General features: G+C 43.0%; 2 protein-coding genes across 3 annotated transcripts in view; both read right to left on the bottom strand.

The window, feature by feature from the left end:
* PPP6R1 (protein phosphatase 6 regulatory subunit 1) overlaps positions 1–2,050 on the bottom strand; it is a 53,023-nt gene extending 50,973 nt beyond the window's left edge. For both annotated transcript variants that reach the window (XM_075280122.1, XM_075280123.1), the window contains exon 1: positions 1,849–2,050. The gene's annotated coding sequence lies outside the window, so the exon portion shown is untranslated. The remainder of the gene's footprint in view (positions 1–1,848) is intronic.
* Positions 2,051–7,932: 5,882 nt separating this feature from the next.
* Positions 7,933–27,073, bottom strand: HSPBP1 (HSPA (Hsp70) binding protein 1). Its single transcript, XM_075278566.1, has 8 exons — positions 26,920–27,073; positions 23,540–23,672; positions 16,767–16,950; positions 15,384–15,608; positions 15,005–15,160; positions 14,197–14,293; positions 11,766–11,877; positions 7,933–8,194 (listed from the first exon to the last, which is right to left on the bottom strand). Exons 2-8 carry the CDS (start codon positions 23,654–23,656, stop codon positions 8,117–8,119), a joined length of 969 nt encoding a protein of 322 aa, XP_075134667.1. The 5' UTR covers positions 23,657–23,672; positions 26,920–27,073; the 3' UTR covers positions 7,933–8,116.
* Between the last annotated feature and the right edge of the window lie 206 nt (positions 27,074–27,279).

Raw genomic sequence — 27,279 nt, 5'->3', positions numbered from 1 at the left:
TCCTTCTTCACAGCACAGCCAATCGCGCTGTACTGTGGAGCGGGGAGGAACTCCCCCCTTCCTCCCTGATAATGCTCGTCTATGGACGAGTACTGCGAGCAGAGGGAGGGGGGAGTTCCTCCTGGCAATCACAGCACAGTGCGATTGGCTGTGCTGTGAAGAAGGACGTCTCTGGCTAACTGTCAGAAACACCCTTCTGACCATAGAAGAGCTACGGTACCAGGACCGTAAGCTCTTCACACCGGGCACAGATCGGGAAAGCCGACAGTGTGCTGAACTCAGCGCACTGTCAGCTTTCCGGCAGTATATAGAACTGCCTGTGTGCAAAATGGTGAAAGGTCCTCTTTAAAGGTTTATTCCCACCTCTAAGTGATGATACACAGCTAGCATATAGCACCCTTTCACAATATATACACACGATATACTATACTGTGCACACAGTACGCTCATGTAAGTGGCCACAAGAAAATGGCCGCAGACATGCGCGGCCAGCTCTGCTCGAAGCCCAATGGCAGAGCTGACTGTGCATGCATAGGATTTAGAAGACCTGCGGCAGAGAGGCGTTCCAGAAGAAGATGAGGCAGCGCTGTAGATTTTTTTCAAGCAGCACTAGGGACGCCCCCAGTGCTGTGAGAAAAATCATTTGCATACTGAAGAAAACCGGGAATATCTAATGAATGGCGGTGCTTAGAAGACTTCTAAAGGTAAGAGAAGAATAGCGATTCTGATTTACAAGATGACAAAACTCCTTCAATGGAATATATTAAAGGGGTATTCCAGGACTTGCATACTGATTACCTATCCCTAGGATTGGGCCATTAGTGTCTAAATGGTTGTTGTTCAACACCTAGGACACCAACCAATCAGCTGATTAAAGGGACGGCAATGTTGGAGTGAGCTCTGCAGGCTTCACAGAAAACCGAGCACAGCACCCTATACTTTTACATCATATTCACACGAATGGCACTGAGCTGCAAACAAGAACACATGACGAATGGCCACTTTAAGCTGCTGCTCTGTGCTGGTCCCACAGTCAGACGTCTACAAGTCAGATACAAATAACCTATTCTTATAGGGGTTGTCAAGGATATACTATTTTCAGAAGGCGGTAGGAGAAAGTGAAATATAAAAACAAAAAAAGCGTTCACTTGTGCCCAAATGCTTCTTCCATACTAAGGAAAGTAACTGGGACGTCACTCACATTCGTCACCTGTGACATCCCAGGTCCTTTCCTTCAGCGGCTGATTGTCCTCAGGGGTCATGTGAGGTGAGGACTTCTGCCAGAACAAGACCCTGGTGCAGCAGGAATGGACTGTGATAGAAGACATTGGAGGATCGGTGACGGGTCAGTACGTTTTGTGTCCCCCACCTTTTCCCACCTTCTTTGCGAAAAACTCTATATCCTGGACCACCCCTTTAATATTGGTAATTCCAGGAAAACATGAGTAGCAATCCCTTAATATATTAGCATTGCTCGTTTCTCACATTCTCCATGCACTTTTACTCTGCTGTTCTCTGGCATCAGCCACTTCAGTCAGAGAATAAGCTGGTCACTGACAGGAGGCGCTGCAGACTCCCTGCCCCAGGCACTGAGGACTAGACGTGACAATGACAGGCTGTACCTGCCTCAGCCATTGGCGGCCACAGCTCTGCAGGTGAAGGGTTAAGCAGTGTCACACACGGACAGTTAGGTAGAGGCGCACAGCACCCTGGGTAATAACGTGTGTGCAGGCCACAGCGTTGCTAGGAGATACGCGGCAGACAGGCAGGACAGCAAGGGTTAACCGCCCCCAAACTACTCCTCAGACGGTGTCCACGCGTGACAGGCCCGTGTGTGCAGACACTCACCCCGTGGCGGATCTCCCGGGACACTGGACGTACAAGACAGGCGCAGCGCCAGCGGCCGGACCTCCTTTCCCCGTTGAGGGAGTGCAGGACGGGGGGCTGGAGAGGCGCACGTTCCCGGCTGTCGCTTCTGTCACGGGGGGGGTATGCAATCTCTGGAAGGACGGCAGCAGCGGAAAGAGCTGACTCTTCCGCTTCCGCTCACAAGGACTGCGGGTGGGAGGAGGGGGGGTTCCGGTATGCTTCACTTCAGATGACCCGCGGGTGGCGCTGTGTAAGTGTTGTGGAGCTTAGGGGGCGCCTTGAAACTTTTGGGCGGGGCGATAAGCTGGAATCATGCAGAGAGGTGGGGCGGGGTTTCGTAGACTTTGGGCGGGAAAACCTGTAGTGACGTGTTAGTCCTGACTGAGGAACGCTGCGGGTGGACGTGGGAGCAGTGACTGCCGCAGCCGTGAGTTCGATCCCTGCCATGTTCTGACTGAAGTCACTTCACAAAAGATAAACTGGGTATCTCGAAGCTTTTCAATAAATATTGGGTCATATTTACTAATTATGTTCAATTTCTACAAAATGCAACTTCAGACTGTGTTAAAGTGAACCAGATTTATCATAGAATTATTTATTATGCATACTTATATAGCGCCATCATATTCCACAGCGTTTTACAGACATTGACAGTCACTGTCCCATATAGGGTTCACAATCTACATTCTCTATCAGTATGTCTTTGGTGTGTGGGAGGAAACTGGAGGAAACCCACGCAAACACGGGGAGGACATACAAACTCCTTGCAGATGTTGCCCTTGGCAGGATTTGAACCTAGGACTCCAGTGTTGCAAGGCTGCAGTGCTAACCACTGAGCCAATCTGATGCTGTTTAAGTCTGGTTGATTGTTAACTAGTCTAACCTTATAATAATTATAGATTATAATAATTATAGACTATTATTAACCACATATTAGTTAACTTGAAGAGTACCTTTCACCTCCTAGGGCACATGCGGTGTAATACACCGCTAGAAAGCTGACAGTGCGCTAAATTCAGTGCACTATCGGCTTTCACGTTCTGTGCCCCCGGTGAAGGGCTATCGGTGCCGGTACCATAGCTCTTCACTGTCAGAAGGGCGTTTCCAACAGTCAGTCAGGAACGCCCTTCCTCACAGCAGCGCCTATCGCGCTGTACAGTGAGAGGGGGCATTCCTTACCACCCTGCAATGACGCTGAGCGGTGAGGAACGCCCCCCAGTACTAGTCTACTAGTACCACTCAGCATCATCGCCGGGCGGTAAGGAACGCCCACTCTCACTACTGTGAGGAAGGGTGTTCGTGCCGCTCAAAGACCCAGCAGCAAACATGCGAATAGTGTGGGCATTCAGTGCATTAACCTCTCTGATGCCTCAATCAAACCTGACCAAGGCTGCCATCTTACCAGCAATCAGCGATTAGTTGCTATGACATGCAGCCAGACACCTATTGAAGACTCCCAGGCATGTTACCAGTACATTTATATGATAGATTTATATGATAGAAACATAGGCATTTTACAATACATTAACATAGCAATGCTTCTGATTTGAATGATGTTCAGTGCTGGATCCACTTCTTCAGAGAAAAGGAGGATGTTCTTCAGGTTGCCTAGAGGTGGAGCTCGGTCGTTTATTTGGACAATCAAATTAAAATCCTGCCCGATGTATACTGTCGCACCTTGTTAATGCGTTAACTATTCAAGCCAGTCTTACAGGCCATCACAGAAGCAGAAACTACCTACAGATGGCCAATCCATTTAGCCTCCAAATCAGACAGAACATTGTTTGCCTGCCATACCGCGGACGAAATGTTCACTCTGGTGAAATTTCAAGACCTCCCTGATCTACAGTTCCTTGTTTGGTTGGACTCTTTCCCCCTCTCACAGTGCCACAGCTGAGATGAAGCTACACAAGACAGCATCTTCATCTCCCTATCCTGCCTCCTATGCTCTAGCTCCCAATGTCTTTCTTCCCCCTTTTATATTTTCTGTTGCCAGGAAGACCATGTTCTTATTCCCTGTAGACCTATGCTGTAGGATGTTGTTTCTGAAGTTATTTTCATTTCTGTTCACTGTGTATGACCTTGGACCCCCTAAATGGCATCCCTAGGCATACATGGCTCCATTTAGTGCCCCTCCCCTGCCTAACTTATAATTGACTTTATTATTATTATTATTATTTTTTTAAATATATATCTACCTATATAGCATTTTCTAATGATCCAGTGACGTTCCATTTCCGCAAACAAAGCATCACCAAAACTCCAAGTAGCTTCTTTTGACGCCTGCGCCATAGAGCTTTATAGAGGATATTTCCTTGTGACTGCTTATCCCAGCTTACTGTGTAAGCGGCCACGGGAAAATGGTCGGCAGAGCCGACTGCGCATGCCTAGAAGTTTGAAACCCAGGACGGAAGATGATGCAGGGAGAGGCCGTTCCAGAAGAAGACAGAAGCGTCGCTGGAGATTTCTCTCGCTGCATTGGGGACGGCCCCAGTGCTATTTGAGCGCTGGGGACCACCCCAAGTGCTGCGAGAGAACTCATTTGGATACAGAAGAAAACTGGGACTTCTACCAAACTGTGGCGCAGAGAAGACATCTAAAGGTAGGAGAAGAATAGCCTTTCTTAAGGCTGTTCCTACATGTTAGGGAGGGAAAAAAGGGAATCCAATGATTAGATCCCTTTAAAGGGATTCTACCACTAAAACGCTGTTCTGTGTGCTTTAGACGTCGGAATAGCCTTTAGAAAGGCTATTCGTCTCCTACCTTTAGACGTGGTCTCCGCAGCACCGTTCCTTAGAAATACCGGTTTTACCGGTATGCTAATGAGTTCTCCGCAGCAATGAGGGCGGGCCCCAGCGCTCAAATGGCGATGGGGGCGTTCCCACTGCTGCCCGAGAAACCGCTCCAGCGATGCCGCCTTCTTCAGCTGCATCCTCCCCTTCTTTGTCGTCTTCCTTCTTTGTCAGCTTTGACGCCTGCGCAGTCTTGCCTTTCGACCTCGAAAATATGGCCGCCGGCTGGCATGCGCAGTTGACTCTACCAGTGTCTCGCTGGCAGAGCCGACTGCACAAGCGTCAAAGCTGATAAAGAAGGAAGATGACAGAGAAGGGGAGGATGCAGCTGAAGAAGAAGGCGTCGCTGGAGCGGGTTCTCGGGCAGCAGTGGGGACGCCCTCATCGCTGTTTGAGTGCTGGGGCCTGCCTTTGCTGCGGAGAAATCATTAGCATACCGGTAAAAACCGGTATTTCTAAGGAACGGTGTGGCGGAGACCACATCTAAAGGTAAGAGACGAATAGCCTTTCTAAAGGCTATTCCGACGTCTAAAGCACACAAAACAGCGTTTTAGTTGTTAGAATCCCTTTAAAGTCAATGTCCAATTCTTTTGGGGGTGTCTGCTTTCATTTGGGGATGCTATTCTTTTGAGGGTGGCTGCTTTCCTTGATGAAGGGTCTACTGTATTCTATTTCCTTTTTTTTTTTTTTTTTTACATGTATAGCTGCCTGGACAATCTTTTATTGAACTTTAACTAGGGATTATTTTCAGAGTAAGGCTTATATTTCAAGCATACTCCAAAAATCCTGAAAAATCATACTGGGGCTTACTTTCGAGATAGGTCTTATTTTCAGAGAAACACAGTATGTACGTTGCATGGTGGCATTTAAAGAACCTTTCATGTCCTCTGGCACCAGTGTTATTTTGAATTCAGCTTTCCTAATGTACGTCTGAATGTACTGTCAGAAGGCCAGGCCCTAATGCTCGGCATCATCGGCATCCCCTCCCGACAGTACTCCAATAACAATGTACTGTCAGTGGAGGCATTCCTTAATGCCCAGCGATAACGCTGTGCATTAAAATCTATCCTTCTGACAGTGGAGAGATATCGGAAACTAATGGCACAACCATTTTGCATTCAGCTCTGACACTGAGAGGATCAAATCACACTGCCCAGGCGGATGAGCTGAATGCAGGATGGGACTGTTTACTGGTGATGTATCAATGCTCAGTAATAGAAGAAAACTCCCCCTGTGCTTTATTTGAATAAAGTATAAAAGTGCTTTTTCTCCCCATCCCTGTGGCTCTGAAACTTAAAAAGGTATGGTTTATATTCTGCTAACAGCATCTACCGTACTATGGGAGTGGTTTAAACTAGTTGAGTACAGTAATAGACTCCCCCATTAAGAATGACATACACTCTGTAATCACAGCACAGGCCGCCCTCACCTACTTTACTCATGCTATGGTTTCAAGGAAACAGAAAGAACCAGGCAAGGTTTCCTCTGACCAGGATCTGGGGTACATTGACCAATTCTTCCTGTTTTCCAAAATGGCTGATCCCAGCAGTGCTCCCGAGTATGAGCCATAGGCTTACCACTACTCATGTTGACTACCCCACCACGACACCTTGTCTCCAAGCCACCGGGGCTCCCCTAGATATGTTACTGACTTGTCTCCTACATAGGGGAAATAATATGCACATACGGGGCCTTCCTGAAACCGTTCGACTATCTTATCTATATTCCTGGGCTCAGGATTTCTTTAGTCACCTGTTACAGAGGACGGTGGACCAACTGATTGAGATTGACTGTATTCACCGAATCCCAGGTTCGAAATATTAGGAAATGTCACCTCCATTTTGAATTCATTCCCATGGAACAACTAAAGGGTTAAAGTTCCTATACACCATTTTGAATAATTTGAGGAGTACAGTTTCTAAAATTGGGTCACTTACGGATGTTTTCTACTATATAGGCTCCATAAAGTCACCGCCGTATTAAGTATGGCATCTATGGCGGCCGCTCAGGAGCAGGGCAGGCCCGCACCAATCGTGGGCATTAACCCCTTCAGTGCCTCGGTCAAAGCTGACCGAGGCGCCATTTTCCTGGTGGCGCAAGCAAGCTCTGGGGCTTGGATCGCGTTGTCATGACAGCGGGGAGCCTTGTGAAGGCTTCCTGGCCCGTCATTCAATGGATCCTATTGCAGACTACTCTATGTAGCCTGTAATAGAGAGCTGGGTTTTTGCAATGCATTAGTGATCAGACCCCCTAGGGGGTTCCACTAAATGCATAAGAAAAAAAAAAAATTCAAATCACCCCCCCCCACACACATCAAAAGTGTCAAACAGCTGGGGGGTTTTCACAGTTTTTGCCTTTGATAAAAATTTAAATATAAAGTGATCAAAGCAATAACAATTCCTCAAAATGGTAAAACTAAAAAGTACACCTGGACTAGCAAAAAAAAAAAAAAAAAAGACACCCTATGCATCCCCATACACTAAAGTATAAAAAAAAAAGCTATGGGTGTCAGAAGATGGCGACTTCGACTTTTAGAAAAAAAAAATTCTTGGCACAGTTTTGGATTTTTATTACGGGGTTAAAATGTAAATAAAACCATATAAAATTTGGTATCCCCCAGAAACATAGAATACCAATCACAGTGAATGCCATAAAAATGAAGCCCATAAGAAAGTCGCACAAATGCACTTTTTCTTCAAATTCACCCCATTCTGAATTTTTCCAGATTTCCAGTACATTGCACAGAATAATTAATGGTAGCATCATAAAGAAAAATTTGTCCCGCAAGCATTAAAGAGGACCTTTCATCAGATTGGGCACAGGCAGTTTTATATACTGCTGGAAAGCTGACAGTGCGCCGAATACAGCGCACTATCGGCTTTCCCGATCTGTGCCTGGTGTAAAGCGCTATCGGTCCCGGTACCATAGCGCTTTACAGTCAGAAGGGCGTTTCTGACAGTTAGCCAGGGACGTCCTTCTGCCCAGCAGCACCTAACGGCTGTACTGTGGAGCGGGGAGGAACTCCCCCCCTCCTGATAATACTCGTCTATGGACGAGCTGTGTGGGCAGAGGGAGGGGACGTGGCTTGGACAGTGGAAAAATAAAAAAGTTATGGGGTTTGGAAGGAGGGGAGTCAAAAACGAAAAATCAAAAAAATGCCGCCAGCGGGAAGGGGTTAAGTTTTTCCAAGTTTCAAAATCAAACTTCTTTATAAATAACTTTGTGTCTGTCCATATTAAATGTTTGAAAAAAAACAAACATATCAAGCACATTATTTTTGTCTTTCTTTATTAAAAAACAAAACAAAAACAGATCTCAAACTCCTCTTTTGAAACAAAGATTACACAAGTCTGAGAGGATCCAAAGCAATAGTTCATAATTTAGCTTTGTTTCATTCATAATCTCCATCTTGCCCCATCATGAGGCTCTTTGGTGGAAATATTCTACAGAATAGATCACCGATCCATGCTATTGTCTTCAGGACTGCCCCTGAAACAGATCTTCAGAAGGCGCTCGCAATAATCCAGCTCTTCCTAAAAGAGAAGAAAACATTCTCAGATGTATGAAGAATAGCACTATTCAGCTGTGAAAAAGGGCTCGTTCACATCTGTGCTCGGGGTCTCCGTTCTGCAGGTTTCTGTTTCCTGCACGAAACTGGGCAGAAGACGGAAACCTGCAGTCATGTTTCAAACCCATTCATTTCAATGGGTTTGAAAAGTGTCTGGCCGTGAGATCCGGTGAGCGTTTTATACTCTTGTGGCGAAACAGTTTTTTTTTTTTTTAACCAGACACAGAGTTGGACATGCAGGACTTTGTGTCCGGTTTTAAAAAAACGGTTTCACAGTGGAGAGTATGAAATGCTCACCGGCGCTCACGGCCGGACACTGTCTGACAGGTTTCAGTCTTCTGCCAGCAGAAGACGGAAACCTAAGTGTGGAGACCCGAACGCTGGTGTGAACCCAGCGTAAGCAGAAGTGGGCATCAAGTGTGTCCTTAATGCAACAACAACAATATATGTACAGCCTTTAGTGTACTTTAAAAATGTAGTAACTGTTTATTCAATTAACATTTCCATACCAAGGTATCTGTGCTGAAGAGGTGCTGGTTAACACTGAGACACTATTGTACATCCATGTGTCTCCACGATCAGTTTTTTTTTTTAATATACTGCATTAAAAGGGAAAAGTTTAAAAAAAGCAAGACGACATTAACCCATTTATGCCTAGAGTTCCATTATTACAACTGAAAAAATTCATCCTCTGGCATAAATGGGTTAATCTATAAATGTATGCTATTTCTATGGGCACCGAGGCATAAGAATGCTTTTTTTCTGGCAATAGCTCTGCTATTAGTGTAGAATATCCCCCTAATAGAGTTCTATACATCCACCATACAGCATTACATAGTGTTTATGGCAACATGGTACAAACTTGTAGCCATAAGAAGCTGCCAGAGGTGGCCTCTTCCTTATCTCCTCGAAGGGAAGTGAGGACTCCAGATGGTTAAAGATTCATCAGAAATCAACAATTCCAGTTAATATAGAGCTATCGTGTATGGTCAGCTTTAGTAGCGACTACAGCAACACTACAAACGCCACTGGGGCCTTTCCTAGAAATTTTACATATTTTGCCTGGATTCAGTGAAATGACATCAGTGAAACATGTGTCATAGTATCTTGGTAACAATACCATGCTAATGCAAAAGCAAGAACAAAGGTCATGTGTAATGATGGCATTAGAGACACATGTAAATTGCTGCAGATAACAGTGATCACGGGAGAGCCAATATTGGATTCTAAATGTAAAATTCTTACTTGTTCACCAAATGGTTATAATAGAAATTGGAAGAAATTGTAAAAACTAGTCGTTTTCACATTAGTCAGATGGCTCCAGTAATTAACAGTAAGAATGTAATTACAGAGTGCAGGAAAACAATTAGCCAGGCGTATGCAAATAACCAACCTTAAAAATACTAATCAAAATGGAACAAGTAAATGAGCTGCTCACACAGGCGTACAATGGAAGGGTATAATTTACCCGTGCTCACATCCCTGCACAATGGGGGTGTTACCTTGTAGTATATCTACATTCCCAGCAATATGTCATCTTAGGAACAATGGAAAACTCATCAGTATTTGACTCGCTCCTCTAAAGTACAACTCGGGTACACCAGGCACAAACTAATCCCCCTGACAGGTAAAAAGTGAATCAACCATTACATACCAGGGAATTGCTGTATATGCAGTTGCCTGTGAACCTACAGTATACTCCTGCTTATGGAAGCCCGCAATAAGTTTGGATAACTGCGAACCACAATACTGGACCACAGCACTATAGATGAATGAGAAGACAAACCATACATGTGTACTAGTGCTGTATTCACTCAGGGGACTCATGGACTGCCACTTCATCCTCAGTTGTTTAACTAGTATTCACATCCCCAGGAAGCATACATTTATCACCTTGCCTATGTAGTCATAGGAAAACCCCTTTAGGCTGAGGCCTCACGTTGCAGGAACTTCTTTTATTGCAGATTTTGGTGCAGTTTTTTTGAGATAAAGTCAAAATTGGCTACAAAAGTAATGGGAAATACATAGAAAGCTTCTTATACTTGTACCTTCTGCTCAATCCACTCCAGGATTTGGCTTAAAAAAAAAAAAAAAAAAAATCTGCAACAAAAAAACCCTGAGTTTCTGCAACATGGAGCCTTAGGGGGCTTCCATACTTGTGCTCGGTGTCCAGTGTGTACATTCCGCCTGGTTTCCGTCTTCAGCCTCGGTGAAACTGGACAGGAGACAGAAACCCGGCGGTTAGTTTTAAAACCCATTCACTTGAATGGGTTTGTAAATGTGACCGTCTGTGTGCGTCTTTTACCTGTCTGTGGGGAAACCCTTTTTTTTTTTTTTTTTTTTTAGCTGGACACAAAGTCGGAAATGCAGGACTTTGTGTCCGGGTAAAAAAAAACAGTTTCCCCATGAACAGGCAGAAGGCGAACACAAACGGTCACCTTTACAAACCCATTAAAGTAATTGGGTTATAAAACTGACCGCCGGGTATCCATCCCCTGTCCAGTTTCGCTGGGGCTGAAGACGGAAACCCAGCAGAATGCGCAAACTGGAGACTGTGCCCAGGTGTGAACATCCCCTTAGTCTTAAGGACTAGAAAAACTAGTAATGTATAATAAAAATATATAGAGAAAAACCTGATCACGTAGCAGGACAGCCTGCGGGTTTTTCTGCAGCTAATGAAATGGAAGGTGCCATATAGCTGTTAAAGTGTTATTCTCACCTCATTCAGTCATGGGCGAGATAGAAAGAACTGGCCTCAAGTGCCAACCAGCAGGTCGGGCTTTACGGCACATGTCAAGAGGCGCTGCTCCACACCCTTTTCCTAACTCCAATAGAAGTGAATGACAGTTATGGAAACAGCGGATCCCATTTAGCTATGCGATTTTAACAATATGGCGCTGGCTACAGAACAGTACAACTCAGCTGTGTTACGCAGTTTCTGAGGCACCCATTCACCTCTACGAGAGTTACCCAAATAGTGTAGAGCAGCATGGCTCAGATGTTCCTCTAAGTCTAAGTCCTGGTGATCGGCATTTGCGGCCAGTTGTTCTCATCTCAGCCATGACTGGCTAAGATGGGAATAACCCTTTCATTACTTCCTGACCCCTTCTGTTTCAGACCCCTTCTGTTACCAGACCGCTAAGGTGGCTAACAAGGCAGGGCTTACCATATCTGGAAACCTACTGCAGATCAGGAGACATTTTGCTACATTAAGATGCCTTACAAACCAAATCAGCATGATCTTAGGTTTGCAAAAAGGCTTCTCTCCTGAAACCCAATTCTTTCTATATATCTGACAATTTCACCATTAGACAGGACAAGAAGAAAGAAGAGGTTATTAAGTATGCCGTAGATTTATTTTTTCTTTCTTTATTTTGAACCTTCCTTAAATGTAGTACAGATGTAGAATAGAGTAGCAAGAGTCAGAGATGGGCTGTGGAAAATAGGAGTTAGAGTCAGTGGTTTGGCCTAGTGACTCCACTGCCCTGAGTGAATGGGTACACGTTAACATACAAGTGAACATGAGCAGTCTTTACCTGATATTCCTCCTTCTTTTGCACCATTTGGCATCGTTCTTTGAGCAACTCTTCAAAGGCTAGTTCAGGTGCCCGGCATTCTACTATTCCTTGTGGAAAATCTGTCACCAAACTAGACATTGGGATGAGAGATTGTGAGCCATCAGCTGAGTACTAGGACATCTCTTTTTTAGTTAGCACAACACAAACAAGCACTATAGATTTATTTTCTCCGTTTTAGCTATATGTAATTTTTTTTTTATTACATTTACCATATATATGGCCAGTTCACTTTATTATGCAATTGGTATTGTATCTAAAATAATAAATACAGTACACATTACTTTACTTGCCATCAAGGAGACCTGCAATACTATTAGATATTTAGGATCACGTGATAGTCATAGAAAAGAACTCCTTCAATAACATACACACAACAGCCATGACTTAAAAATGTAATATTGTGTCTGACAAGACAACCCTAACCTGTTCTGATACAGGCTCACAAGCCTTCTGAAAGTATCCTGTGGGGTCTGGCACAAGAACAATGTCAGCAGACATGTTTAAAAATTTTGAGATGAACCTTCATGGATCAGTCTTGTTTCTTCAAAGCAAAACTGTTCCAGAGTGGGTGGATCTCTGGCAGATGTGTTGAAGATGGATGTATTATTCTGCGATATACCATTGCCATGAAGAATTGATATTCAACATGCTTTAAGTAGGTGACACATGGTAAGTAGCATCCACATGGATGCCAGGACCTACACCAGAACATGGCTTGCTTTCTTTCCATAGTACATTCTAGTGCCACCTCTTTCATAAAGAGGATTCACTTCCTCCACCAACTCAAGTTCTTAGTACCTACTAGTAGATACTGCTCCTCTGATTCCAGCACAGTCTGATTTTTTTTTCTCTAGCTCTCTCTGTTCCTGAGCAATCAGTACTGATATTTTTGGTCACTCATATGTCATTTAGGCTCTGTACTGTCAGGAGGCCAGTGTCAGACAAGGGCTGTGATTCTGAACTCTCGCATTGGATGCTTCTGATTGGTGCTCTGAGTCACACCCCCTGCCTGACACTGCCCTTCTGAAATTACAGAACTTAACACATGAGGCATCAACACTAAGTATGCTGGTTGCTCAGGAACCGTGGGGTCTAGAGAGAAAATTCCAACTGTGCTAGAATCAGTTGAGTGTCAACTATTAGCATATGAAAAGAAAATGAATAAACAAAATTCACTTTTTTAGCACCTTGTACTGTAGCAGTTCCAGTGGGACTGGTCGAGAGAGTGTATGATTCACTATCAATGACCCTGCCTCTTCTACACCATTTATCCTTCCTTGGCAAGCATTTACCATTACATACTGGGAACACCACACAACGCCTGTCATTTTGGAGTTGCTCAGATCCAGCTTCACAGCCACCAGAACTTGGTCTTTTGCATTGTTCCTCAGATTCATACTTTTACCCATTAATCCAGCTTCTAACACACCAACTTCAAGAACTGACTGGTCGCCACAATCATCCTGCACCTTGACAAGTGCCTCTCTGTATAAATGTATGGCTATTCTGTACAACTTTTTTCATTATTATTACAAATAAGTGGTGTAATATTTTAATTTCAGTCTCCTAATGTCCTGATCGCTCGGAGACCCAGCAGTTAGGCCGGGTTCACACGGAGTATTTTGGTTCGTAATGTGGAACGTAGACGCCGCGGGATCTTTTGCGGGCCGTATACGCTCCCATTGTTTTCAATGGGAGCCGGTACCGTATACGCGGCGCTATTTTGCGGCCGTGATTTTGCGGCGGCCGCAAAATAGCGCCGCATATATGGTACCGGCTCCCATTGAAAACAATGGGAGCGTATACGGCCCGCAAAAGATCCCGCGGCGTCTACGTTCCACATTACGAACCAAAATACTCCGTGTGAACCCGGCCTTAGACGCCAGCAATCTGATACATATCCCCTTTCCACAGAAATTTCCTTGGTTTCCACTCTCCTCTCTGGGAGTTATGAGAATAGTCTAGAGTAGCACTGCCCAGCTGTTCTATAAGGGGGTCACAACTTGGGAGCAGTTAGTGCCAACTTGGCAACGAGTTTACAAATATAGAACATGTAAATAACGTGTGCTCTCTACACAAGAAAAAAAAAATTGTCTGTAGCATGTACTTTTTTTTTTGTAGATTGTGAGCCCCATATAGGGCTCACAACGTATATTTTTTTCCCTATCCGTTTATCTTTGGAGTATGGGAGGAAATCCATGCAAACACGGGGAGAACATACAAACTCCTTACAGATGTTGCCCTTGGCAGGATTTGAACCCAGGACTCCAGTGCTGCAAAGCTGCAGTGCTAACCACTGAGCCACCGTGTTGACCCTGTAGCATGTATTCTAACAAGTTGTGTTGTCACCAAATAATGGGGTACAAAATGCAAAATATACAGAAAATACCTGCAGAGAGCAGAAAGGACATGTTCATGGAAAGGACTGTGCTCAGTTCGGAGCAAATACACCAGTTGCTGGATCATCCCCATAGAACATAAGGTACCTGCATAAAAACACAAACAAATCCAATGACTGCAATATTCTCATTACAAACTATAATGCTATAGTGTACAAAACAGTTTATCAATTACTTTTCATGACCTTATGATTTTTAGTGTGACGTGGAATATTTTCTGCTTTGTTGAAACAGTTATATTTGCATGGACAGCAGAACCACTCTCGGGGTAATTAACTGCATAGGATTAATCCATAAGCATATCTGTGGCAGTATATCCATTATGAAGATTTACTGGACAATTAAGAGAAATATTTTTGACCTATTGTTAAGAGAGGTTATATATAGCGGATCAGCAGGGGTCCTACTTTGTAAGGGGTTGAAACGTAACTAAAACTATGTATATTTGGTATCCTCAAAATCATACATTGGGTATCCTTAAAATCATACTGATCTACAGAATAATGCTGCATCACCATAGAGAAAATGAACTATCCAGCTAACACTCAAAAGAATGAGTTGTGTAAGGTGAGACAGGCCCTCCGGAGCAAAAGAGACACTTTTTGAGAGATGAATAATACAAAACACATCCCCTATACAAACTCAAAATGCCCTGCTAGGAACCAGGATATATGAAAATAGATTTTCGAAACTGAACAACACCTAAAGTATATGTATGTATGTAACACCTATGTATATTTAATGTATAAATAACACAGGAGTGTAGGATCTTTAGTAATATATTTCCATTATTATTACTTTTATGCTCAGGATGGCTTATCAGAAGATTCTGCAACAAGAACGCAGATTTTATCTTCAGCTTCAATATATCAGTCTGCATGGCACGCATCAGCACAGAAAACCCATCCAACTTCACAAACTCAGCAAGTCCAGCCTCCTGCTCCCGTACCAAACCTGTAGAAATAAACAAAAAAAACATATATGGCAGATATTGGTATAACCAAGAATGGGGCTTATTTAGGAATTATTTTAGCAGAAAATAGGTTGCACTACAACCACGTATTAGATTAGTTGTCGTGGGCCTGGTTACATCTGAATAAGTCACGTACTCCCTGAAATCAATGCATCGTCTTCCATTTAAGTCAATAAACTTTAATGAAGTGTGAATAACACTTACAAGATATAGCAAATAGTGCCTTTACTCTGACTGTTTCACTGCTGTCAAGGTCCAGCAATTTTAAGAGTTTGCTCAAAGCACCGAAACTCAGTGACATCTCCTGAACGAAGGGAACATTCTGACTACAAATGCCAATCAGGTCAGCGGCTCGCCAGCGTAGTTCAGCCTCGGGGCTACTCAGATAACGATTCAACATCAAGTCCATCCCACCCAGCTTACAAAAATCTGTGAAAAAACAGAGGTCACAATTAAAAAACAATGTATTTTGTATTAACATCAAGCATTACGGGGTCAATGAAGGAAAACACATAAGGGGACACAGGAATTGTACAGATAAGCATGCTAATGACTAAAAAATTCAACAAAGTCAATCACTAAAAAAATATCATACTCACCTTCCTGGGTGCTCCAATGTCCCCCAGTGCGGTCCGGTCTTCTCGATCCAGTGTTGACGTGTGGTGGAAGTCCCAGCCACACATGACTGCTGAGGCCAATAAGCGGCTTCAGCAGAACTCAGGGAGAGACCCGTGAGAAGACACCGGAGCAGAAGGACCGGACCACACTGGACAACCTCTTTAACACTGCATTACACTCACAGTTTTGCTTGTACATGGTGCTCCAACCTTCTGCACAATTCCTTGAGGCTGCACTTACCTGCACACCTACTGGTTAGGAGAACCTCTGAACAGGAATTAACAGCGATCAGGGTCACAGTGTAAAATCAGCAGTGCAGCCCCCTTAGGCCAGTTCACATGAAAATGAAGAGGAATCTGAGGTGCTCTTCTCTCATAAATTCCTCTCCACTTTCTGGTCCTGGGCTTCCTGCGGGGGACTGTAGAAGCAGAGCTTCAGCTTTCTGCCATGACCTCTACTTTCCGATTAGCCCGATTGTATTCTGATTGAATATAATAGAAGGCAGATTCAGGACAGAATTTGAAGATGGTTTTGGGGGCAACACGGTGGCTCAGTGGTTAGCACTGCAGCCTTGCAGCACTGGAGTTCTGGAGTTCAAATCCCACCAGGAACAGCATCTGCAAGGAGTTTGTATGTTCTCCTAGTGATTGCATGGATTTCCTCCCATTCTACAAAGAAAAAAAAAATGTACATTGTGATCCCTAAATGGGACTCACAATCTACATTAAAAAAAAAAAAAAAGAATTTGAAGCTGGTTTTGAAGCAGAATCTGCCCCAAATCAACTCCAAATTCCTCTTTGTGAACCTACCCTTATTCTCAGCATGTAGCTCCTATAGTAAGGTTCTTGAGCGTTAAATATACAAAAGAATATACCATAAAAAAAATCTGAGAGCTGGTTGGAAGTTGATGAAGTCTCCAGCTAATGCTTGCTTTAATCTTTCTTTTATCTGTTCCATACTGCATCTTACCAGAAGCATTATCCATATTTTCACACAGGTCTGCAAGTAGCTCCAGTGCATTCTCTTTTCTTTCATCCCCATCTTCATCACTTGTTTCCCTGCTTAATTCCTTTAGGCAATCCTTCATCTGCTGAACTTCATCTGCCTGACCAGAAAAGGCGCTGTTCATAGCTTCCTGTAGCCATTGTCTCCTCTAGTATAGAAAAAAAATTCACATTTTTTAGAACATCTAGTAACTGACAAAGGGACATGTGCACATCATCAAGGAATGCTCTACAAAGATAGCTCAACTCCTCAAATATCAACAACTGATGCTAACTTTGCAGAATCTGGTGTGAAGGAGTCCATCCCCTCCCCAACTAACTGTTCTCATTCATAGGAATGGGCATCCACACATTCAACACCTAGGCCCACCATGGAGCTTGGTCATGGTGGCATGTAAAGATTTTGCCTGCTACTCAGTTTTACACGTCCATAAAGATCTGTAAAGAACCTTTTATACACCGGCTATATGATCTTGCCACACGACCACACTCATGGATACAGACAACACTTTACATCTACAGTACCTGATCTATTTTCTATTTTCAAAAATGTACAAAAAAAAAAAAAAGTTGACTCGGCTTAATGAAAAATTGTCTTAACTGTGGTGACTATAGGTCGTACAATTTTGCAGGTATTACCTTTAAATCTATGCAGCCACCATTTATGGGTGTGGGGTGTCAGCTGGACCAAATGTTCTTAACCTTAACATTAGTGAGCCCCATCAAGTTACGTAAACTTCACCCATATACACCTTGGTCTAGTGTTACAGACAAGAAATACTTTTACCATGGATTTAAAAAACAAAAACCACAGGGACACATGCCAATCCTAAGAACGGACTCTAGTTCTCCCCTCTTAATGGAGCGGCAGGTTGAACATGCATATTGTACTATCTCCATTACTCTCAGAGTATAGTGGCCTCTTACACCACCAGATATTTTATCCGTGGTGTGGCCGGGCCACAACCATGGTCCGCAATTTATAGGACATGTCCGTAATGGCTGTGAATTGCGGGACTGCACGGACTCGCCCATAGAACTCTATGGGCGAGTGCGGCAGGACACGGACATCTGCGGAGCCTATGTTGCCAATCAGCAACTTGTAGACCGTACATTCAATACGGTTGTGTAAGACCAGCCTAAGAGTCAGGAAAAAGATAGCAACTCAGGATTCAAAATAAAATTATTATTATTTTAGATCATATAATTATTTTAGAATTAGTTGCATATTTCCTTTTATTAGAAGTCAATCATTAGTTTTATGTGATTTAGAGGAGGTTCACTGCATCTGCATCCCCATAGCTGTCAGCCATTTATAATGAGTATGAAAATACAGCAGTCAAGCTGGTGCTTTGGCCTTCCAACTGAACAGTTCCGGATAGGCAATAAGTCAAAACTTAGTACAACCCCTTTAAATTGTTCAGCACTTGCACCATGGCGCTACAAGTCCCAGCACTGCCTAATGGTTAGGATTATAAAACTACGCAAATCTAGGGGTATAAAATACGCCAACATGATCCAACCTTGAATTGTAAGCTGTTCAGTTAAATTCTCATTATATAAATAACCAACTCCTTGGTAGATGCAGCTTTAGTGCAGCTTGGTCAAGCAGATATTCCCCGGACCAGACACCATCTAATTACTACTTAACATGAATGCTACTTTTAGAATTCAAAGAAAAAAAATGAACTAAATGAAGATTACTGTGCGCTTCACCGATCATCCAGAGAGCTGGAAGATAGACTATTAAGGCATGGTAGATCTTGTTGCTGCAGCAATGCACTCCCGGACCAGAGACCATGCAGAGTCATTAATCACATACAGGGATCCGATCTGTAAGAGCTACCCAAAGATCCTTACAGCTTTCAGCAGTGTTTACATAGACGTACACTGCTTTCTATCACCACCATCTAAAATCAGAAAATGGAATGCTTCTGCAGGGCAAGCACTTTCTGGTCTCCATCTGCTTAAGATCACAGGGCAGAAAGTAACGTGAGGGCACTTATCTGTGCTCCTGGTAGCATACTGGAATATGACATGATGCTAATGTATCCGAGCAGAAGACGCAAACACACCAGATGGTCAGTTTAGGGTCTAACAGTAACAGAGGATAGCAAAGGAGCACAGGGGTTTATTTCTTCCTGATCTTTTCTGCTGGAAGATGGCTGGTTTAGTGTAAGAGAGTAGGGTTTAACAATATTCGTCTTCTACTGCAGATAGGGAACCATCTACACCCTACAATATTAATCTGTAACAATGGCGATTCATATGCTTTATCCCCCAAGTAATATATCACAATACCAAACCAGGCCACCATAGCCTAGAATAAACCTGGTTAAAGAACCCTCCTCCTCCATAATGCCCTGTACTGCCCATATCTTCAGCATTCTCACTCCAGGCGGTTGAAATCCCGTGCATGCGCAGTAACGTGAGTGCCATTTTGCTGTAGAAAACTGCACGACCGTACTACACATGTGGAGCATGCTCGTGTAGTTCTCAGAGAAAATGAGCATACTACGGTACGGTTGTGCAGTTCTCTAGAACAAAATGGCGTTACTGCGCATGCACAAGATTTCATGTATATGATATGTATCGGTGGTACAGGAAGTTTGGAGGAGGAGGAGGGTATAACGGAGCACAAGCTATGGAGAAGCGTTTGATGAGGTTTGATGACGCAGTGGGTGCTTGGAGGCTCTGGGGAACGCCCATTTACATATACGATTTACCTGTTATTACTAAAAACTGGGGTGGTCTATGGCAGAACTGGAGGCAACTCCTGAATAGCCTTTTTAAAAGCTATTTGGGCATAGGTTTACCTCAAAATGACTTTTCTCAATGATAGAATCCCTTTAATGTTTGATTATCTCTCCTGGACCTTCACTTATTATACACTGGAATGTGAAGAGACCCCAGAGTATAAGAATAGCAGTTTAGGTCTTGGGTGTGTTGTGTCTGAACGATACTACTGGTGAAGCCTGTCAAAGTGCCATCCTTTCAGGGACTCTGGCTGCTGTGCCAGGGACATATGCCTCATGTGCCAATCTTAGCACACGTGCCAGGGGTTGCCAACCCTTTACCTGGACAATATTACCCTATACTGACACAACGGCTAAGTGACGGATTTTTTTTTTTTTTTTTAAAGGCTATCACATAGCCACATTAATTTCACTATTGTAAATGGGGGCTATTCACATGACCAATATTTTGACAGTCTCTGTAACTGATCGTCAAAACATAGATAATGCTCTATTTTTGTCTGTTTTCACAGATCTCTTCATACACTGCAATGTATAAGGGATATGTGAAAATGGGAGACCCTCATGTAAAAAAAATAAATAAATAAATAAATTATCACACACGCATCCGGGAAATATGTGGCCAAGAATCGGCTTGGTCATGTGAATATAATGTAACTTTCCATGCTGTGTTTCATCAACTGTAAAAGTTCTAGAGAAAAATTACAGAGGTTGTTATAGCAGAGACAGGAGAGAAATTCAGGAGAATGAAGGATTAAATGTGGAGAACAGACTGCAGCTCTGCACTCTCAAAGACAAGCTAAAATAAAAATAAAAAAAAGAAAGAAAACACAGCAGCAAATGGGATGTAGCACATGGATAAGACACAAAGCCATTGTAAACATAATTCCTATCTAAATTCCAAATGGAGGATGGCCAGAACGGAGCATTAGCATAATACCCATCTTGGCTAAAATCCTAAACGGACAACCAAATGCAGTCATGATTAATATTTAGAAACTGCCAGAACTAACCTTGGAACCAAAGTCTTATACAGAATCTAAAGCGTTCCACCTTCCAAAGTACAAAGACAAAACTAGAATTGTTGATCCAGACGTCATTACACTAAATGATATTGTCACAGACCTCTAGAAATGCTGCTGCCAATGGAAAGAAAATAGTGATCTCTATTACTATTGCATTGCCACAATTGTAGTTCCTAAGCCGCACACATAGTGTGTATCTTTGGGATATATTGCACAGGTTTATCTATGGATATACATTTTGGGCATGCCAAAGAGCTGAAAAGGCAAATAAGTTTTCTTTTTAAAAAGAGGCTCTGTTCACACTTTGTTTTTGCATAACTTCAGTGTATGTGATGCCCCCACAGACCCTCAGATTTGCCCAATTATACAGGCTTCCTGGATAGATGTCGTTACGATGGATGGCTCTCCGTCCTCCCTAGTTATCCATGTTTAGGAAATTGGTCCCATCCTAAAACCGGACAGTATGTAAAGGGAGAGGCTGTCGCTTGAAATTTCAAAGAGTTTGGGGACCATGGAGTAACCCACTGATGATCTTGTATACAAACCCAGTCATTTCGCACGGCCCTAACTTCGTTTGATGTCTAGTCGAGCGAGGCCACCAGGAGAGCCCATGACCTTTACTACTGATTCTGTGTATGTATTGTTTTGTGTGTGAACTGGATGTTATGTACCTATACTCCATTGTTGTATTCTGCTGCTTCACTTCCTGGATTTATGAGCCCTGTACTCCAATCTTTTGCTTTTCTTAAAGGGGCTCTATCATTCTGAAAATGGATTTTGAGCTAAGCATATGCCTGAATAGCAGAGATGAGCGAGTACTGTTCGGATCAGCCGATCCGAACAGCACGCTCCATAGAAATGAATGGATGCACCTGGTACTTCCGCTTTGACGTCGGCCGGCTGCTTAACCCCCCGCGTGCCGGCTACGTCCATTCATTTCTATGCAAGCGTGCTGTTCGGATCGGCTGATCCGAACAGTACTCGCTCATCTCTACTGAATAGCCTTTAAAAAGGCTATTCGGGTGCTCCAGTTCTTCCAAAGACCCCCCATTTTTAGTAAAAATAGGTAAAAAATATATGCTAATGAGGCTCACTGAGCACCCTGGGCATTCCCCAGGGCCAGCGAGCACCCCCCATGTCATACCTCAGTAACACCTCTCCGTGTCTTATGCTCCGTTATGCCCTCCTCCTCCACACTTGCTGTACTGCCTAAATCCTCTGTTGTCTTGCTCCTGGCGTTTCAAATCCCATGCATGAGCAGTTACGCTCCGTTCTGAGCTACTTCTACTGCGCATGCTTGAGTGCCATTTTTTTTTTTTGTAGCTACCTATAGAACTCAGCATACTGCTCAGTATACTGCTCTATAGCTAGCTACACCAAAATGGCACTCAGGCATGCGTAGTACATTTATTTTTCTCCTTATGTTTTTTTGGGTTTTTTTAGATCCCTCAGGGAATTTGAACCTGTAATATGTAGTATCAGTCTGAATGGGGGAAAGTGTAAACAACAGAACCCTTGAAGTACTGTGGTCACATCTCATGGCAGATTTTTATATAGTAGTGCTGTGATCACGTCACAAGTCTACCTAACAGATCTGTTTAACATAGAGAAGCCTATGCAACACAGATGTAAACGCACGTTCATCCATTGTCATTTTTCTCTGTGTTTTAAGCAAATCACTTAAAAAGATCCACAAAGTGTATGACAGAAATGTGACATGACCATAGTCTAAAAGAATTACCGTAATAAAGGAACTTTTTAGTAATTAAAGCTGCCTTTGGTGAAACCATCATAAAACGTCTCCCTTTAGGCCGAAACTCCACGTTGTGTAAATGCTGCGGCCAAACCGACGTGTTTACACCACATGGAGCCCCAGCCTAAAGGGAGAAGGTTTATGATGGTTTCACCACAAGAGCTCTAGCGAATCCCATCCACACATTGCAAAAAAATATGCAACCGTTGTGTTTTTGGAAATCGCACCATATCAAATATACTTCCCTGTAGGTAGAAATGAAGCAGAAAGTCTGCAGAAGAAAACTAACATTGTAGATTACGCTAGGCGTCCTCTCCCAGCATGATGTTCAGCCCACTAAATCTGGTGAAACTGTGTAGTGTGAATGCGGCCTAAGGCTTTATTCACTTCTGCCTCAGATTACTCTCCAAGTACAAGCCCTGTGGAACCAGTGGTGGAAAGCTGAAACAGAGCTCTTAGCTACAGAAACTGTGGCAAGATGGACTGGAACATTTCTCTCTTAACGCGCTGAAAAAAGTCCATCATTGCCCCCCCCCCCCCCCCCTTTGAAAACATTGACAGGTGGATTCCAGCCTCCAAATTGCTCAGTGAGATCCTAGTATATAAAGGTTTATATCTTTGGAATGGCTGAACAGATTTGGATAAACAAAACACCAAAGTGATCAGATAGCACCTATCAGATGATATATCACCTATATATGGTATATCAGTGAGCTTTTCAGGGCTGGTATAATATAATTATAGTCAATGGGGCTCCACAGGATACTTTGTTGTCCATCAAAAAATGAACAGTTTTTCAGTTCTTCTGTTCCTGTGACAGACCAGAAGAATGAATACCCTGACACAGATGTGAATTCTAGCCTTAGTTTTTAGGCTGCCATGGAAAAATAAAAAAATAAAAATACGGCAAAAAAAAAAAAAAAACACACCAAAAAAAAAAAAAAAATACAAAAAACAAGATATTTTTGTAAGAATTTTCATAATGCACTACAGACTAACCTGTAACATCTGAAAGCTGTATGTTTATTCAGAAAATAAAAAACAAACAAACAAGAAAAAACAACAAAAATAAGTGTGCAACCAACCTAAAAAATGTCAGATGGAGGGCTCTAACTGGTTCCTCTAAAGTCATATCACAAGCTGGTGCATTTACATTACCGGACGCGTTGGTGCCATCCTTCAACCATTTTTATAATATCAGTACCTCTTCTGATATCGGTTCTGTCTGGTGGGTACTGCCTGATTCTGTTCCAGCTTCAATGGCCATATTCAGCAAGCCCTGAAGACTGTGGGGATGTTCTCTGCCTTCTTTATCAGCCATGATAAATTTCTATCGTCTGCATGAGAAGAAAAAGTAAAATCCAATGTTGTTATTAACAACAATTCCAGTATCATGTTTTTAGTAGACATATTCAGAAATAGTTTTGTTTGGCGACAAATTTCATGGAATGCATGCACTTACCAGACATAGCAGAAGAATTAGGCTAGGTTTACACATAGGTCAGAGACTCCATTAGGAGCAACAATGCAGTGACGGAGAACACAGTGGATACCTGTTAACAGTACAGGTAATGTGGTCCTGTGGGATCCACTTGTATCCGTCATTACATGGACCCTCCTTTTCAATTCCTATGAAGGAGTAGAAGAGTGGACAGTCTAATGCTAATGTGAACTAACCATACGCTATTACCCTATCCTAGTCAACAACTGACCTAAATTTGCCAGCAACGCCTCAAATTTTTGGAAGTAATCCAGACTGCTCTCAGACCTTTCACAGCCTCGGGCATATGCGGCTTTCTAGTGTTGAATTACACTGCATGTGCCCGAGGACGTGAAAGGTCCTCTTTAAGCACATGGCCAATACAACACAGGAGTGACTTGAAGAGGACCTAGCAGGTCAATTTGGAACACTAAACCACCCACAGGATCTTTATAGCCTGGGGGGTTTAGATTCCCAAAACACCTTGTTTTAACTCTATATATATATATATATATATATATATATATATATATATATATATATCTCAATTATTTTTTCTTTCTTTACAGACTGAACCCATTAAACCAAGTGATGGCATACAGATTTGACTTTGAAGAAAGGAAATTTATTCTAAAATGCTACTGGAAGTATGAAAACGCAGTAGAAGTGCAAAGACAATTTAGGAGGGAGTTTAATAAAGAACCACCTACATGAGTTACCATCACTCGAATGCTTCGAAAGCTTCAAACTTATCTCTAATTCGAGTGATGGTAACTCGTGTAGGTGGTTCTTTGTTAAACTCCCTCCTAAATTGTCTTTGCACTTCTACTGCGTTTTCATACTTCCAGTAGCATTTTAGAATAAATTTCCTTGTCTGTATGCCATCACTCGGTTTAATGGGTTCAGTCTGTAAAGAAAGGATAAATAATTGCGTTATCAGCTGCTAAAATGTGTATACATTTTTTGGGACACCCTGTATATATATATTATATTATAATTATTAATAATAATAAATAAACCTTTGTACTTTCCTCAGACTCTTCTCCGGTGCTCCTGGCACCTACAAAGTTCTTCAGTGAAGCAGAGGATGGACACTCCAACTTCACTGCGCAAGTGTCGGAGGTATAGGGCAAGTGCACGGAAGCTGATGTTTAATCCTCTGATTTCAATAAAGCACCATAAAATTAACGGTGCTATATAAATAATTAATAATTAATAATAAAAAAGAACTGTATGAGGAGCACAGCAACAGGGTGAGTGTAAAGGTTTTTTTTATGTCAATGCAATATTTGATTGTTTGTGGGGGGTTTAAATTGGTAAAGATTTTTAACCTTCTGTTTTACTAAGTCTGTTTGGGATATTTAGTACAGAATGATGGGGGGGAGGACTTTTTTTTATTTTATTTTAGTACATGACTGCAGAATAATAAGGTAATCGTTCTGGTATTATTCTTAAAATATACAAACGCAAAAACAATTATGTAACCCCCTTCCCAACAACCTCCATACTATTACAGGTAGCTATTTCAGGAGCTGAGTATCCACAGGGTCTCTGCTCTATCATACAGGAGAGACCCGACACTAATGCCAGCGATGCATTGCTATGATAGCCTGTCATATAAATGTAGATATATTGAAATGCATTAGTGATCAGAACCCGGGGGTTCAAGACACCTAGGCAGTCTAATAAATACAAATCTAATAAATCTAATAACCCTTTTTGCCTAGAATACGTATAAAAGTGAAAAAGGTTTTCACCAGAGACAGGTGAGTATAATTCTTGTTTTTCCCCACCTCCCCCAGCCTACTTAAAGAGGACCTTTCACATTCTCAGGCACTTTTGGTGTAATACACCACTAGAAAGCAGACAGTGTGCTGAATTCAGCGCACCAACGGTTTTCCCATTCTGTGCCCCCACTGAAGAACTATCGGTGCCGTTACCATAGCGCTTCAGTTTCAGAAGGGTGTTTCTGACAGTCTCTCAGGAACGCCCCTCCTACAGCGTCTATTGTGCTGTACTGTGAGAGCGGTGAGGAACGACTCCCTCCCCTCCTAATAGTACTCAACCGTAGACTAGTACTGGGAGGGTATTCCTCACCACCATCGCTGGGAACACCCACTCACAGTACAGCGCAATAGACACTACTGTGAGGAGGGGTGTTCCTGACAGACTGTCAGAAATACCCTTCTTACACTAAAGAGCTATGGTACTGACACAGATAGCTCTTCAGCGGGGGTACAGAACGGGAAAGCCGACAGCGCGCTAAATTTAGCATACTGTCAGCTTTCTAACGGTGTATTACACCGCATGTGCCCTAGTAGGTGAAAGGTCCTCTTTAAAAAACACATACACATTAGGTATCCCTTTGTTATGAAATGCCTGGTCTACAAACTTATAAAAATACATTGCCCATTGGGTGGTAAAAAAAAAATTAAAAAATGAAGAGCCGAACCACCATTTTTTCATTGTTTTGCCTCTGATAATTGAAGTAAAAAGTGATCAAAGCAAAAGACATGCCTCAAAATGGTAGAACTAAAAAGTACACCTGCCCTGCAAAAAAATAAAAAATAAACACTATGCATCCCTGAAATGTTCTAAAGCCCTTATATGACTCCGTGAATGTTAAAATAAAAGTTATGGGGTTTGGAAGGCGGGGAGTCAAAAGATGTCACCCCAATGTGGGACTATTAAAGGATTATCTTATTTTAACAAAAAAAAAAAGTCAAGTAGTCTGAAGCTTTTGTGAATGCATTGCATGTTATAATAGAAGAACATTATTGGTGATTGCACCGGTTCTGATATGTAAAGAGCAGCCTTATATAAGCTGCACGGCCAAGCAAATCAGTGGTCGCGTCATAAAGGAAGCAAAACTACAGCTCCCAGAATGCACTTCGTGAACTCTCCGCTTACATCCGGAACTGCAGGAGGCGCACATGAGTACGATGCAGAACACTGGCCTACGTCACTCAGTCACCTAGGCCTTCTCCTGCGAGAGCCGAGCATGCTGGGACTCGTAGTTCTAGAGGTGATGCCTACTTTACTCTGCGATAGAACAGCTAGAATACTATTACATGTGCGTAACATAGGCCGGGGGTGACACCCACCTGTAGTCAGCCCGAGAGATCCTGCCCGGTCTTTGTATGACGACCTAAAGCACCGCAACCTGCTCAGCCTCAGCACGTTATAGTATATGGAGCCGGAGCACGAGCGTGTCTAGATGGGAGATGCTATTTCCTAGTGGGCTAAAAGACCTCTGATGACGTCATGAGCATGTGATCATACTTGTGTGGGCGGAGCTATCCTGGATTGTACATGACAGTGTGGTGCTATAGAGGGATAGGGAGCTGCTGAGACTGCTGGAGGGTGAAGGGAGGAAAGGAGACAGCTGGAGGGGGACACGAGGGTGCAGGCTGTGTGATAAATGGGGCAGGCTCATGAAGGCTGGTGTATACTGTGGGGACCCG

The sequence above is a fragment of the Leptodactylus fuscus genome, chromosome 6 (genome assembly GCF_031893055.1).
Source record: "Leptodactylus fuscus isolate aLepFus1 chromosome 6, aLepFus1.hap2, whole genome shotgun sequence".
Classification (NCBI taxonomy): Eukaryota; Metazoa; Chordata; class Amphibia; order Anura; family Leptodactylidae; genus Leptodactylus; species Leptodactylus fuscus.
Note: the sequence above shows the minus strand (reverse complement) of the source record. Positions and strands in the feature narration are given on the sequence as shown.